This window comes from Hemicordylus capensis, chromosome 6 (assembly GCF_027244095.1).
Source record: "Hemicordylus capensis ecotype Gifberg chromosome 6, rHemCap1.1.pri, whole genome shotgun sequence".
NCBI classification, from domain to species: Eukaryota; Metazoa; Chordata; class Lepidosauria; order Squamata; family Cordylidae; genus Hemicordylus; species Hemicordylus capensis.
The window spans coordinates 20,294,012-20,310,266 of NC_069662.1; the positions used below are offsets into that span (position 1 = coordinate 20,294,012).

The window sequence follows — 16,255 nt, forward strand, 5'->3', positions numbered from 1 at the left end:
ATTTATTGGTTAAGTACACTTGGATAGGAAAGACCTAATCCTAATCTAAATGACAACATAATGAATAGGTAAGGAGGGAGAGAGAGAGATGTTTCCATCTTTTCTCTAGGAGGAAAGGAAGGATTATGACTCAGCACAGGAAGTGCTGAAAAGTCAAATCAGGGGTCATAGAGCAGGGACTGATAGGGAGACCCTTACTCACTGTCTCTACTCCCAATGCCCCTAGTGGTCATTAGGATAGTTGATGCAAAAGGTCGATGCACTAGAACTCCAACTCCAGCAGACATGATTTTCTTCTTGCTTCTTTGTTGATCCAGCGAGATGCCTCCTGCTCCCTTCATCTCCTTGGATCCTGGCTGGGGAGTCTCTCTGGGAGGAAAAGCAACCATAATCTGTGAAGGTCCATTATTCTACCCAGTGCATTACGAGCTGGAGAAAGATGGCCAGAACACAACTGCCAAAAAGGAGAACCTAGGATCTGTTGCTTTCCATATCTTTAATGTGAGCAGAGAGGATAGAGGGAAGTACTCCTGTTTGTATTATGACTGGCGCAAGGAGTCCTGGTCCCAAACCAGCAAACCTGTGGAGCTGTTGATAATGGGTAAGAGACACAGCTGAAGGTCTTGCTCAACACCTCAGCAGAGCATTCAGAAGCCACTGTTGTGGTCTGTGGTGTGAGGAGGAAATTGTGGAGACAATTAGGGATGTGCAGACAGGTTTGGGGGTTTGTGGTTTTGGTTTGGGGGTTTGATGGTTCAACCCCTGGACGAAACACCATCCAGCTCGATAGCCCCCAGAACCAAAATCACCCCGCATGCGCGGCAGCCATTTTTGTTTTTTAAAAAATGGACGCCAAAACAAAAATGCCCACCACGCATGCTCAAATGGCCTCTATGAGGTCGTGGGTCATGCCAGGCCTCGCAGAGGCCTTTCGTGCATGTGCAGCGGCCACCATTTTGACCGCTGCACCATTTTTAGCAAGGCCTGAACGGGCGGAAAAACAGGCCTAAAAGGCCCGAGGGGTGTACTTTGAAGGCCCGGTGGGGGGAGTGGAAACCTCTGCGCATCCCCCTGCTGCCTCGACAATCATTTTAAAGGTAATTTAATTTTTTTTTAAGTATTTAACATTCATGAAACAACCCCCCCCCAGACCAGACCAGATTGGGGGCAGGGGTTTGTGGGGTGCTAGACCGAACTGGCCCAGTTCTGTTCGAGGCCGGTCCAGCCTCGAACCGAACCAGGCCAGATGGTTCTGTGCACATCCCTAGAGACAATGGAGATTGGTCACCATGGGCAGGTGGGGCCTTGCCCCCACCAACAATTTCTCCCCACCAAACACAACATTTATCCCTCCTGCACCTCCTCCTCCCTCTCCTATTGCTTGTTTCTCTCTCTCTCTCTCTCTCTCTCTCTCTCTGTTTTCTCTATAGTCTCCTACAATGGCATACTGAGGTTGACGTTGGCCCCGTCACGAGATCTGGGGCAGCAACCACTGCCACTGCACTCATGTGCTGCACTCATGTGCTGCCCACCATGTCTCTCTTTGCTGGCCACAACGTGGTCTAATGATGTCATGGCACGATGATGTCACCAGCTGATGTCATGGTTGGCGGGGCCACGAAGGCAGGTGGGCCCCATGCCCGGCAGTGGCAGCAGGAAGGTGGTGCTGGTGATGGGAGGGTGTGGCAGGCTGCCACTAGGAGGCATTCAGGTGCAAGTGCCCTTGCATCAAAGAACACCTTGGAGCTCTTCTCACAATCAGTAAGAAGAGCTCCATACAGGTCTGCGGGGAGAGCAGGTTAGACCCACCCTCCCCGCAGACAAGCAGCTCTTCATCCCTGGGTGGGTGGATCGCCTGCCCAGATGAGCAGTGGCTCCCGCTGTAGCTCCCAGGGTCGGGGTGCTGGGCCGTACCTCCATGGGTCACCCCACCACCCAGAGCTCCAATAATGCACCGCACGCGTGTGTGGTGCATTATTGGGATCCCTCCCCACCGAGTGTTTCAGCTGTGAGTGTGTCAGACATGATCAGTTAAATGAGGTTAAGGGCATGCTCGCTTCCTTAATCTCATTTAAGAGAAAGGCTTTGCAGGCGGGTTTGCCGCCGTGTAGCCGCCGAGATCGGGCCCGATCCCGGCGGTTCACACGAGTGTGCAAAACCGGGCTGGGCTCCCTTGGCCTGGTTTTGCATGCTCGTGTGAATAGCCTCCTTGTGTCACAGTGTTGTAGCAATGGGACTGTAAACCTAAGATGTTGCACCACTCTAGGTGAGGACAGCCAGCCCCATGCATGCAGGATGAATGGAAATGGTAGGGGTGTGCGAAACGTTTTGGATACAAAACGCTTTGTACCCAAAACAGCCTGTTTCGGGTGTTTTGTAGACAAAACACAACACCCATTTTCCAGATCCAAAAGTTTTGTATACAAAACAAAACGTCCCTCTTTCGGCTACAAAACATTTTGTTGTTTCGGACCTCCATTTTGTGGTGATCTCTGAGTCATTCTCCATTTTGTATTTGACATCTCTTTGAATTTCCCACCCTTCCAGCCTTCTGATCAGTGACCTAAATCATGGGCTGACCTGCTGACAATTCCCTCCTTGTTCCCCATTGGCTCTTTTGCTTCTTCCCACTCTTTACTGACCCCACATTGGCCAGGGGAAGGGTTGCTAACCCATGGGGTGCTGGGTTCTGCTGTTTCTGTGGTGTTCTGAGTGTAGATTCTCTGGTAGCATATGAGAGTGGATTCTTGTTTTTCACTGAAAATCTCATATGCTACCAGAGAATCTACAATGAACACCTCAGAAACAACAAAACCCAGTACCCCACAGGCTTGTGGGTATGGGGGTGGTTGGCACCCTGTGTGCACTACACAACCCCTCGCTCTGGGCAACCCCAGTGCCCCCCAAGTGGAATTATGGGGCTGCTGAAACCTCTATTATTCCCTATAGGAGAAATCTTAAAGACACGTAAACTTCAACAAATCACAAAAGATCAGCCCTTTGCCCAATTCCTTTGAAATAATTCTGGAAGTTTCCCTGCCCCCATTGGGCACTACCACCCACCACACTCTGCTCTGGGTCATCCCTTTCCCCTTGATTTGAAGCGATACATTTGCTGGAATCCCCATTATTCCCTATGGAAAAATTCTTAAAGATGTGTAAACTTAAAAAAAAAAATCACAACAAAAAAATCAGCCCTTTGCCTAATTCCTTTGAAATTTGGGTGGTAGCTTCCACCCATTGGACACTACCACCACCACCCACTCTTTTTGCCCTGGGACCCTTTTTAAAAATCCAAATCGATTCGGATTTGGAAAATTTGGCTACAAAACAAAACAGGGCTGATTCGGATTCAGAAAATTTGGGTACAAAACAAAACGGGGATGTTTCAATTCGGATACAAATCAAAACAAGAAAATTCCAAAATGCACACCCCTAGGAAATGGTGCATCTTACATGCAGAGATATGCAATGAACCCTTGGTGTGTTTTTAAACAAAGCGCAGCCCCAGGGTGCTGTGGTTTTAAGTGGAAGGTGGTGGAGGGTGGAAGAGGGATTCTTAACCCTTTCCGCACTGGCCATTTTTCAATGCAAGCTTGCACCCTCTCAGCACGGCTTATTCTGTGGTAAAGATGCAATCTGGAAATTCACAGGAAGAAAACTAACTGGAATGATTCACAGGAAGAAAACTAACTGGAATGATGGTGGTGGTGGTGGTGGTGGGGTAGTACCAGTGATTTCTAGATACCCAGATACTTCCCCTTTCATCTCACATGAGTAATCATCTCCTTTCTCTTACCATAGTATCCTAGTCTCCTTCTAGTTTATGAAACTTCCCATAAAGACTTGCTAGGTGGGTGGGTGGGCTCTCCACCACATCCTGCAGACTTCTGCTGTTCATATGATGGGGATGGTGGCACAGTGGTAAAACTGCCGCCCTGTAACCAGAAGGTTACAAGTTCGATCCTGACCAGGGGCTCAAGGTTGACTCAGCCTTCCATCCTTCCGAGATCAGTAAAATGAGTACCCAGAATGTTGGGGGCAATATGCTAAATCATTGTAAACCGCTTAGAGAGCTCTGGCTATAAAGCGGTATATAAATGTAAGTGCTATTGCTATTGCTATGTGGGAGAGGGCCCTGTGGTTGCACCTATGCCTCTGGAAGACCCTGCTTTTTCCTGTGGAGTTAAGTCATTTTTCAATAGGTAGGCTTTTAATGTGCCAGTTGGATGAAATCTGTCTTGTTTTTTATTGCTCTGTTCTCTTTGTGTGTGCTCTCCTCTCCCTCCCTCCCTGCCTCCCACATTTTATTTTAAAATCATCTACAGTGGGCAATGACACCAAAATTTGGAAAGCGGCAAATGGTTTTAAATTTGCTCACAAATTCCACAAATTTAAAATCTATGGGATTCAATTTACATTTGTGGAAATTATAGGCACAACTGAAACAGGAATGGGATTAAGGAAATAAAGCAAAGGCCCTGTGACTGGGCGGATCGATGGCACAGAAGGAAGGAATTCCGGTGGTACAATGTGGAAATCTTGACTCCAGGTTTCAGAAGCTTGGCTAGTCATATCGTGTCTGGCTGCAACATGTTATAATTCATAGAGCATGAAAAGAGCTAATGGCATCATGGACACTAAGCTAAATTTTTCTGTTCACAGATCCTGACCTACCCAGGCCCCAAATCAATTTCAGCCCTAGCAGGATGGCAGTTTTGGGAAGCAATATCACCATTCAGTGCTGGGTCCAAGGTCCAACCATAAAGTTCTATCTTGTTAAGGTTGGAGATAAGAATGTTCCAAACATGATGGAGACATCTGGGGGTTTGGCTAACTTCTCCTTAACCAAAGTTGATCGGGAGGATGGAAGGAACTACCACTGCAAATACAGACCCCGAACAGGGTTTTTCATTTCAATGCCCAGTGATGAGGTCGACCTGTTGATAATAGGTGAGGGTTCTAACCCAGCACCCCCTCAGACTTAAAATGTAGTGATCCAACCTGGTATACCTTTGTTGTCCTATTCTGATTCAGATTAAGATAATTTCCACAGGAAAGTCCAGTAAAATGGCTAAGAAAGGTAGCTATTTAAATTGGTGTTCCCCTCTATTTGGGGCAACTGAAAATTTCAGTGTTTATACTGATATGGGCAAAACTCTATGAGAACTGAGGGAGTACAAGTGGTACCTTGTCCTTCTGCATCCTTAGGTACATATGAAGCTGCCTCGCCCAGAATCAGACCATTGGGCCATGCAACAACTCTGTATACTCCAACTAACAGCAGCTCTCCAGCGTTGTAGACTTCCCCAGTTCGACCTGGAGATGCCAGGGGTGATCTCTTTCCGCTGCCGTGCTTCGCAATAAAGCGGGGGGCAGAGTTGTGCACCCAGCCCCATCAATGGGCATGGGGGCCGCCATTTTGTTTCCCCTAGCTTGTGATAGTAGCCAGCCAATGGGAGCGGGGGAACAGCGGCATAAGCGGCTGGCCCACTTCACTGAGGCTCAGTTGCTCTGGGGCAAAGCACTCACCTGCCCATCCCATTTCAGTGAGGGTTAGCTGGTTGCCTTTTGGGGACCAAGGAGGAATTTTTGGGGTCACACCCAATTGGCTTTGGGGGTGGCATTTTTTCGCCTATTTCTCACTGAGTCTCCTGGTAGGGTTTCATTGTTTAGGATGTTCGGTCACTTTGCAGGTGAGTGCATGTTGGGGTAGGCTGTCTCAAATTGGTGTTTGACTGGAGGACCGATTAAGGCAAGTAGGAAGCCGAGGAACAGCCCTTGTGGGTTTTGTGGCCCTTGGGCTGGGATCTGCCCCTACTCGGAGGCTGGCTGGGCTCACCACTCAGAGTTTTGTGGCCTGGGTGGGGTGGGGCTGGCTGGCCTCCCCACAGAGGGGATAAAACCTTGCGGTGGTGAGGATGTCTGGACCTGGAGTTGGGCTGAATCAACACCCAATTCTTCGCCTTGCTGTGGGCAGTCCTCCTTATGAGAATGACCCACATGGGTATGTTCCTCGTTGCAGGTTAATTTTAAATTTAATTAATAAAAGTGGCCCTAGTTCTTCCAATCTTAGATGTCCTCTCATTATTGCGGCCTGGGTGTGCAATGAAACTGGGACCTTCTGCATGCAAAGCAGATCCTCTATCCTGAGCTATGAACTCATTCATAAAAATGTCCCATGAAGTACCACCAAAGATAGCACAGTCCAGAGTGTGGATTCACAGTCCAGAGTTTTAATCGTTATACCAATGGGATGTACTCCTTCTAATGAATGCACAGGGTGTTGACAGGAAATGAATGTGTGTGAATGCCTATATCTACTATCCCATATTTTCCTTTTCACAGATCCTGATTTAGCCAAACCCACTATCTCTCTGCACCCCACTGAACTAGTCACTCTTGGAGGAAATGTCACTATCTATTGCAAAAGCCAAGATAGGGCCAAGAATTTTTATCTCCAAAAGCCAGGAGACCAGATGATTTATCATCCCATGGAGACTAACGGGACTCTGGCCAAGTTCTCCATCAGCAGTGCAAACTTTGAGCATGGAGGGAGCTACAGCTGCAATTACTGCCTCAAGTCAAAACCTTATGTCATCTCACAGCCCAGTGATTTGGTGGAATTGCTCATAACAGGTAACGGGATTGGTTTGCATAACAGGTGATGGGATTGGTTTGCATAACAAGTGATGGGATTGGTTACCGGCCCAGGCTGGGTCAGGATACTAAGCTATCTTCCTTCTGCTCACAGATCCTGATCTTCCCAGACCAAATATCTCCCTGAGCCCCAGCAGGATTGCACTCCTGGGAAGCAATATCACCATTCATTGCTGGGTTGAAGTTCTGATCAAGACGTTCTATCTTTATAAAACCGGAGACTGGATGACACTACGATCAGTGAAGCCAGATGACGGCGTGATGGCCAATTTCTCCATCAATAGGGTGGGCTCAAATCACGGGGGAGAGTACCATTGCATCTATAGACCCCCATCAGAGTTTTTAATCTCAGAGCCTAGCAACCCTATGAAGCTATTGATTTTAGGTGGGTAGAAATGCAGCATGCCACAGACAAAAACTCGTGAGGATCTATTTAGGTGTGATTTTTCCATCCAAGCTTATAATGAACAGGATTATGTTCACAAGGTTCAGTGTGAGGACTGACCACACAGATGGTACATAAAGGAAAGAGAACTGAGAGTAGATGTCAGTCTGCAAATAAGACCTTTCCCATGTTTTGGTCTTTGCCTGCGAAAACAGAAAAGCCAGTTCCATGGTGTCCCACCTCCGGTTATCTGTTTATCTCATAACATTTCTAGTAGTTTTGTGCTGAATTTTGCTAAGGGCATGTAGATCATGGATATTAAGAATAAAATCACTCATCCTTTTCTTAAGTCTTCATGTAAATCCCTTTGTAATCAATTGTCTTTATGTCTTATGCTTTATCCATGATTTATGTTCTATATATGTTGTGCTAGAATCCATTTAAGTAAACAAGTATTTTTATACAAGCATTTTCTCTTGCTTATATGTCTTCAATAATTGTCAATATAATGCCCTAGGAATGCAAACTCACCTTGCAGTGTATTCTCTGGATGGGAGCTGCAAACTATTGTGACACTATAGTTTATTTTAAGGCTTATCTGAATGCTGGTGTGATCATTTAACTAGAGACAATCCAAAACATGTGTTATGCAAATTAGGCTGTGTTCTCACAGTCACAATGATCCTGATCAAAGAGTTAACCAGGATGAACCCGAGATTGTGGAATGTGCTTCCTGCCGAGATAGGATCCTCCTGATCTCTGGCAATTTTTAAAAAATATCTGAAAACCCATCTTTTCACCCAAGCTTTCCCAGCTTTTTAAAACTGTCTGTTTTAATTTTATGGCTGATTTTAAATTGTTGCATTGTTTTAACTTTTTATATGTGTTTTAATTGTTTTATGTTAACTGCCCAGAGACGAAAGTTTGGGCGGTATAGAAGTTTAATAAATAAATAAATAAATAAAAATAATATGGAGCTGGTTGTGAGAATGCAGATATCTTGGGCACAACCGGTATGGCAAAACTGCATTTAACCAGGATAGATAACTAGGACCAGCTCCTGGCTATCTGTCTTGTTTAAATGCAGTTTAACCGCAGTGGTTTGATCAGGATTGCCTGGGAAATGTGTGTTCTCACAACCAGTTCCGTGAAGCTCAGCAGTTCTAGTTAACTCTCTCACTAGGATCACCGTGATATGCTTGTGATATGCTGTGAGTGCTCGTGAGTACTTGTGATATGCTAAAGTAGAGCAGAGAAACTTGCCCCTCTTCAAACCATTGCCTTTTAAAAACTACTGTGAACCTCGTCATGCATATATTAAAGTCTAGAGAATCTCTAGCGCAGGTCAAAGATGTGTTTAAAGATGACGCAAGTACTGATATAAGGTACATAGCTTTTGCAGACAAAATTGGTTGTGTTCAAGGGCTCTCTGATGTAGCTCCCTGCTACATCAAGGACCTACTCATGTGGTGGTCACAGTATCTCACTTCCTGTTTCCTTCTGTGCGCAGATCCCAGCTTACCCAGACCTGCCATCTCTATCAGCTCCGGTGGCTCAGTTGCCCTTAGGGGACAAGTCAAGATCCAGTGTGAAATTCAAGAGGGACCTGCAAACTTTATTCTCCAAAAAGCTGGAGACCAAAGAGCAAAGTGGCCCATGAAGTCTAACTATGATAGGGGTGAATTTTGGATTACCAACATCAGTTTGGAGCACAAAGGGAACTATACCTGCAGCTATGCATTGTTTCATTCACTTTTTGTGTTTTCAGCACCCAGTGACCCCCTGGAACTTCTGGTCTCAGGTGTTGTATATTACTTCATGTTCTCCTGGTGCTCTTAATGTTTGCCATGTAATTTAGTTTAGGAACATAGGAAGCTGCCATATACCGAATCAGACCATTGGTCTATCTAGCTCACAATTGTCTTCACAGACTGGCAGAGGCTTCTCCAAGGTTGCAGGCAGGAATTTCTCTCAGCCCTATCTTGGAGAAGCCAGGGAGGGAACTTGGAACCTAGATGCTCTTCCCAGAGCGGCTCCATCCCCTGAAGGGAATATCTTACAGTGCTCACACTTTTAGCCTCCCATTCATCTGCAACCAGGGCAGACCCTGCTTAGCTATGGGGACAAGTCATGCTTGCTACCACAAGACCAGCTCTCCTCTCCAGTTTAGGAGGTCTTTGAAGCTTAATGAATCTGTACTGGTTGGATACCGGCGATGAATGCCACCAGTCGATTAATTTCAAAGTGCAGCCAAGAAGTTCTACAGTCGTCTTTCTTCTGTGGCCTGATATGAGGAAATCAAGTTCATGCAATGTTTTCATAGAAGGGGACAGTGGCCAAAGTGGCAGAAAAGTAGAGGGATGGCTATTAAGCCAGACTCAAAGATCAGGCCTAAGGATTTCACTTCCTCCCCCATTTGCTGATTTCCTTCAAAACCATCCCACGTCCATCTCCTTCCTGGCCCCTTCCTTGTTCGACTCTCAATATGCTCCACCTGCTTTGCTCCTGTGCTGGAATATTGAGTTTCTTGATGTGTTTGTTCTTGCTTACTTGGTTAATCTGTCTGCTCAGCTTGCTGTGGTTGCACAGCATGAATGTATTTTAGGAGGCCCAACAAAGCTTCAAGTTTTCTGTGCCAAGATAGCATGATTTTTGTGCATTGCAGTCCTACCCATTAGCCCCATAAACATGCCACCATCACTACCACCACCATCATAGGAATTGCTGCTATGTAGAACATCTGTCTATCTGTCTCTCTCTCTCTCTATCTATCTGGTGTAAAAGTTAAAAAACACAGCAAATATAAAACCAGTTAAAATTCACAAAACAAGTAACACAATCTCAGAAGAGAACACACATTAAAGTATTAAAATTCAGTTAAAAGCCTGGGGTTGGGGGTGGGTGGGAAGTATGATATCTCCTTGGTTCAACATTGCCTTTGTCCGGTGAGCACATAAAGACAGTCAGATATGTGTCCATGGAGAGCACTGATCCTTGTGTGGTCTGTTCTTTTGGGCTAGATCATGGGTGTAATCACTGGATTACCATCTCCATGTCAATCTCCTTGTGTGCACTGATCATGAGTTCCTCCTTTCATTCCAGAGACTGAAGTTACGGCTGACTACACTCACAGCAACATCATTCGTTTTGCCATTGGTGGTCTGACCTTTCTACTCCTCATATATATATTGCAAAATGGAAGCACCATTGAATAAGATATACTAAAAAGCAAATGTCATTTTTCTTCAGCACTACATGACAACCACTTTTCCCCATTTTTCTGCTCTTGTTGCAAAGGTTGTCAAGCAACTTTGGGAAGACCAGTATTACACCTTGACTTGGAAAACAGCTTCCATTTTCAAATAGGATTTCTCCTCATCTGGAAATGCAATTTGTCCCAAAACTGTCCAAATAGCACAACCTCTTTAGCTACAATTAGAGACTCTTGAGACCCCCACTCCCCAAAGTTTTCCTCTCAGATGCCTTCAATGCAACTTAGAGTATTTACACTTGCATCAAGTTCAGATAATGCATTTGCATTATCGATCTTCTGTTCCATCTGTTATAGAATGGCAATAAAATCCATACCATGTGATTTCCTTAAGTATTATGGGTTCTGCTTTGTGATTTTCTTTCCTTTTCTTCGATTCAAGAAGGTGGGACTGGCTTTGGATGTGAACTGATAGCTGATTGCAGGAAATCTGTACATAGAAAACACAGCCACGAGAGTTACATGATTTGTGGCACAGTGGCAGATGATAGGGATGTGCACAGAACCGGCGACTGCCGGTTTGAAGATGGGGGGGGGTATATTTAAGGACCAGGGAGGGTGCTCTTACCCCCTCACCGCATTTTCCTCGCCAGCGCTGTGATGTAAAATGGTCCTGCGGGGCAGCAGCATATCTCCTTGCCACCCCAATGTGCAGCAGACCAGGAGTGCCCGGTGTGTGAGTGTGACATGTGCACATGCACCGGGCACTTCTGGTCTGCCATACACCGGGGCGGCAAGGCGCTATGCTACTGCCCCGCAGGACCGTTGTATACCACGGTGCCAGTGGGGGAAATGTGGCGGTGGAGGGGAAAGCATCCACCCTAGTCCTTAAATGTAACACCCCACTTTTGAACCAGCCGAACTGCCGGACTTGTATACCAATTTGAATTTCAAAAGTCCATAAAAGGGTCTCCGAACCGGTTTGTGCACATCCCTAGCAGATGACGCTACTGTCAACTTCCTGCATTGTTTGTTTTAATCTCTCTCTCTCTCTCTCTCTCTCTCTCCGTGTGGAAAAATCACACCAGTCGTTAGGGAGGCCAGCATTACTCTGTCATGACACCTGCCCTCTGCATGCCCTTGTTTTGGTGAGAAATGCACTAGTCCACAACTAGGAAGCGAAGAATAGAGCATTTATCAATATGAATACATGGGGTGGGGGAGAGAGGGGGGGTAGTGTTTAGTTTCTGAAATGAGTGGTTTTAGGGCTCAAGCCTGTCAGGAAGTCAAGTCACGTGTGTTGTGGAAACCTTGTCCTCTGTGAACCCAAGAAGGATTGAACATGATTATAATTTACATGTGTGTAAGGAAAGACTCTGAAAATGCTCAGCTGTGATCTAGTTGTGCTTCATGATGGAAATCTCATCACTGTGAACAGGAGTGTAGCAAGGTTGGAGTGGGTCCAGAGACAAGATTTTAAAATGCCCCCCCTCACTGAAGCTCAGCTCATGAAGTAAACAAATCTTAAATGAGGGTGAATAGTGGTAACAAACAGCAGAGTAATATAACATCATCCTAAATTTTTTTTTTAAAGGTTTTGTAAATTGTGGACGATGCAAGTCATTTAATGGTACTAGAGAAAGACATGCTGTTCTGGTAGCTCCAGGTCTTAACACTCACATCAGTTTCAGGGGATGAATACAACGGAAGGAAGCCCAGGCAGGTGTGCAGCTGGGGGAGTCAGTCATGTGACTTGCCTGTGGGCCCCCCCCCCCACGGCAGCTGTCTCCCCTTGCCCTACACTTTGGGGACAGGGATCCACCTTATTTGTTGTTGTTTTATCAGAGTGAAAGTAGCATAGCCTCACCTCCCCTGTCTTGGTCATCACCTCTTGCCCTTACCCAGGGAGATAATTAAGTGCTTGACTAACAAGCAGAAGTTTGCTAGTTCAAATCCCTGCTGCTACTATATCGGGCATAGGGGTGTAGCCACCATTGAATGACCAGGTTCAAAGAACTTGGGCCGCCACCCCTCAGGGGATGCGCCTCGCAGCCCCAACATGCCCTTCGCTCATTTAGCTCCCGAGTGGGGCCGCACAGTCCCATTTCGGGAGTTAAATGGATGGCGCTGCATTCGTATTGCGGCCAGGAGCGGCTTTAAGGCAGGGAAGAGCCACTCCTGGCCACACTGCGAACAGCGCTGGCCTGGATCTAACTCCTGAATGGGGCCACGCAGCCCTGTTTGGGAGCCAGACCACGCCCCCCACATCTGACATCAGACATGGGGGCATAGCTAATCCCTGCATCTGACTTCAGACATATGGGGCGGGGCGAGTGGGGCTGCTGCTGCGGCCAGACACGGGCCGCCCCCAGTCTGGCTTCACTACTGATCGGGCAGCAGCAATATAGGAAGATGCTGAAAGGCATCATTTTATACTGCGTGGGAGGAGGCAATGGTAAACCCCTCCTATATTCTACCAAAGAAAACCACAGGGCTCTGTGGGCTCTAGAAGTTGAAATCGACTTGACGGCACCAGAGGCGTAACTAGGGAAAACAGCGCCCAGGGCAAGCACTGAAATTGCGCCCCCCCGCCGCCCCCCCCGCCACCCTTAGCTAAGCAGGGTCCACCCTGGTTTGCATTTGAATGGGAGACTAGAAGTGTGAGCACTGGGAGATATTCCCCTCAGGTGGTGGAGCCACTCTGGGAAGAGTATCTAGGTCCCAAGTTCCCTCCATGGCAGCATCTCCAAGATAGGGCTGCAAGAGACTCCTGCCTGCAACCTGGGAGAAGCCGCTGCCAGACTGGGTAGACAATACTGAGCTAGATAGACCAATGGTCTGACTCAGTATATGGCAGCTTTCTATGTTCCTAAATACTACTGCAGCACACACACAAGACACCTGTCCCATCCTGACACACAGCCAACTTCCATAATCAAGATCCCACACACACACACACACACACACACACACACCACAGCTGCCTACTCCTAGATTTACAAGGAATACAAGCCACACCTAATGGCACAGCAGGGAAGTAACTTGCCTAGGGAGCAAGATGGCAGCCAGATGTGCAAATGCTTGTGCATGCTCAGGGAAGAAGTTAGATGTGGCTGCCAAAAACAGCAGAGCAACTGCCACCTTGTTCCCAACTTCTGGTATGCACCTATAGATCTTCACTCTATATACGTTTTAAATCTCTTGCCAATGTTATTTCTACAAAGAAGGATCTTCTCTGAAGGAAACAAGCCGGCAGCTGGAACACTGCTCAAGCAAGTGGGGAGTAAACCAACACACAGCTTTTTCAATCACTTGATAAATTACACAGAAACTCCTAGATGTCCTAGATGCCTCCCAGTTTCCATGATATCTGACACCTCAGGGTGGAACTATGTAAATAAAATGGTACAGAAATAAAATCCACGTAATTCACCTTCAGTATCAGAAGTGCACATTGGTGGTCCTAAGGCACTTGGAGTGATAGTAATTTCTTTACAGGTAACACATAGCAGTCTCCAAGACTGGTTGTGAGACAACAGTCAAGATAGAGATCTTTAAAGAATGCACAGATTTTTTTTTAATGCGCTCATTTTCAACAGATATCTATTTTAAATTTCAAATACTGCAGAAGTTGGTATGCCACATCTGCAAGATGTTTGCTACACAAATAAACTTCACATAAACCCCAGAGATCCTAATGGAAAACTATGCACATCAAACTACTTCCTCCTGCTGCCTCCAGCAATGCATTAAAAAAATAATCAGTTTATAATATAGAACCATCAATGTTGCTTCTATATGTGCTGTTCACTGACACATTATTGCCTCTTTGTGTTGCACCACCAGTTAAGATTCTGTGCAAGCTACAGTTCTATACTAGGGTAGTTGTAAGAAGTTTTCAGCAACTGAACAAATATAGCTTTTCCATGTTTAACTTTTATTTAGTCATATATATGATCAGTCTAGCATCTCAGTAACTGTTTAATGAAGTAATTTGTGAATTCACTTAGTTATATATTAAATTTATCTGTGTTATCCAGTTATATTGGTGGTATAGATATAAGCTAGCATACAAAAGAAAAAGTAAATGGTAAATCACATTACTAGACAATTCATGAAGGTCATGAAGGTCTTCTAATAACATTGGGAAGATAACACTAGGGAAGTTCTCCTGCAGTTCCAAAGTCAAATAATACAGCTAAAGTGGGCTGGGTTGAGAATGTAACTAAGCAATTGCATAAGATGTTGGGCAACATCAAGACTTTTGTCAGATGAACAAGTTTTTTTGCCACTAAAGGAACACAAGCTTCAGCTTCTTACTTCACCAACACAAATAGATTGAAATCAATCACATATACATGTGATTCAAAAAGAAAACATACTTGCAGTTATGGGCAGCAAATAAAGTGTTTAGAACACTAGAGCAGCTACATGACTTGCTTACATAGTCCATGAGAAAAAAACAAGATTTTCAAAGTCTATAAAATAACACTCAGGTTTCAAAGAGAAACAGGGGGTCCATCTGCTTCTTTAAACAGTTTTTTATGAGCGAAAATTACCAAGTCACTTTAGTTTAATATTGATATATTATTATTATTCTTTTGAAAACTTAGCCTACAGAACTGTTGCCACTCAGCTTTCCTTGTGGAGCAGGATCAACCACTGTTTTCTCAGGAGGAAGAGGGGGGAGAGGGAGAGAGGAAGGAAGGAAAAAGAAAAGAGGAAGAGGAGAAAGGGAGAATGAGAAAGAGAAAGGGAGAAAGAGAACAAGAGGAAGGAAGGAAGGAAAAAGAGAGGGAGAGGAAGAGAGAAAGGGAGAAAGAGAATGAGAGGGAGGAAGAAATGAAAAAGAAAGAGAGAAAGAGAGAGAGAGAGAGAGAGAGAGAGAGAGAGAAAGAGAGAGGGAGGGAGGGAGGGATAAGAGAAAGAAAGGAGAGAGAGAGTGCCTTGGATGAAAAGAGGAACAGGAAGATCTGAACTGATGGGGGCTGTGGGCTCTTTCCTCTCCTCACCGAGAGTTCCGCATCAAAGGGTCCAGGAGGGTTGTTAGCAAGCACAGAGGGAGGCTCCCCCATCAGCAGCCTGGGTACAAAGTTGATTTTGAACAGAGGTTCAGCATTAGCTTCCCTACTCCAAAATAAAAGTCAAGCCAAAAGAGGACGTGGATTTGCATCCAACACAAACATCTGGTCGTGGCTATACACACGACTGTGGAACTGCGCCTCACTGGAAGAGCTCCTCCCTGTATCCCTACCCACTACCCCGGTGCTGGCGAAGCTGGACTCGAGTTGATCCCGCTTTCCCTTCCAGTGGCACCAAGAAAACAACGCTTTGACAAAATTGAGAAGGAAACGATACTCACCCAGAGAGAAGAGGATATGAGGGGAAGATCACCAGCAGGTTTAGGGAGATTTGCCTCATACGAAGACTGAGGGGCTGAGAGGGAACATCAAACATTAGAGGCGCTGCCGTGCCGGGCGTCATCCTGCTCGACTCTCAAAGAAATGAAGCAGGATTGTGCCTTCTTTGGGGGCGGGCTTGTTTTACAGCACCCCAAGTCTGGCACTCCTAAGTCCACTTTAATTGAGCTAGCATTGGAGCGGATTCTACACGCCAAGCTGCGCTGCGCGTGCCCCAGAATTGCGCTGCGTCCCTCGGCATGGAGAACGCGCGCCCGGTCGGGCCGCGGGTGGGAAAGTGGGGTGTGCTTCTTGGCCGCCGGCACCGGCAAGAAAAGGGGGAGCACTGTCTGCTAGAAGAAACCAAACCACCAGACGGAGGCAGAAGCCGCCGCAGTGAGTGGACTGCTCTGCTCTGCCGGGCCCTTCCAGAAAGAAGGGCACTACTCCAATCAAGTTAGTTCAGTTCACCCTTCCCGCCGGCGGTACTGAGCCACTAACACCGAGACCACGATTACAGGATCCTCACCACCCCTCCAAAAAACACCATTTTGTAGACCCCGCGGGGTCAGACAGAGAAGAACATAACACACACACACC

General features: G+C 46.3%; 1 protein-coding gene across 2 annotated transcripts; it reads left to right on the top strand.

Annotated features, from left to right (window-relative positions):
• The first annotated feature begins 255 nt into the window (after nucleotides 1-255).
• LOC128331732 (leukocyte immunoglobulin-like receptor subfamily A member 1) lies at nucleotides 256-10,587 on the top strand. Of its 2 annotated transcripts, none has more exons than XM_053265523.1 (6): nucleotides 256-601; nucleotides 4,666-4,953; nucleotides 6,349-6,639; nucleotides 6,755-7,045; nucleotides 8,556-8,846; nucleotides 10,148-10,587. In XM_053265523.1, the coding sequence occupies exons 1-6, from the start codon at nucleotides 322-324 to the stop codon at nucleotides 10,258-10,260; spliced, it is 1,554 nt and encodes a 517-aa protein (XP_053121498.1). In that variant the 5' UTR covers nucleotides 256-321; the 3' UTR covers nucleotides 10,261-10,587. The 2 variants fall into 2 exon arrangements, with proteins under 2 accessions (XP_053121498.1, XP_053121500.1); XM_053265525.1 differs by lacking the exon at nucleotides 256-601 and adding an exon at nucleotides 998-1,097.
• Nucleotides 10,588-16,255: the final 5,668 nt, after the last annotated feature.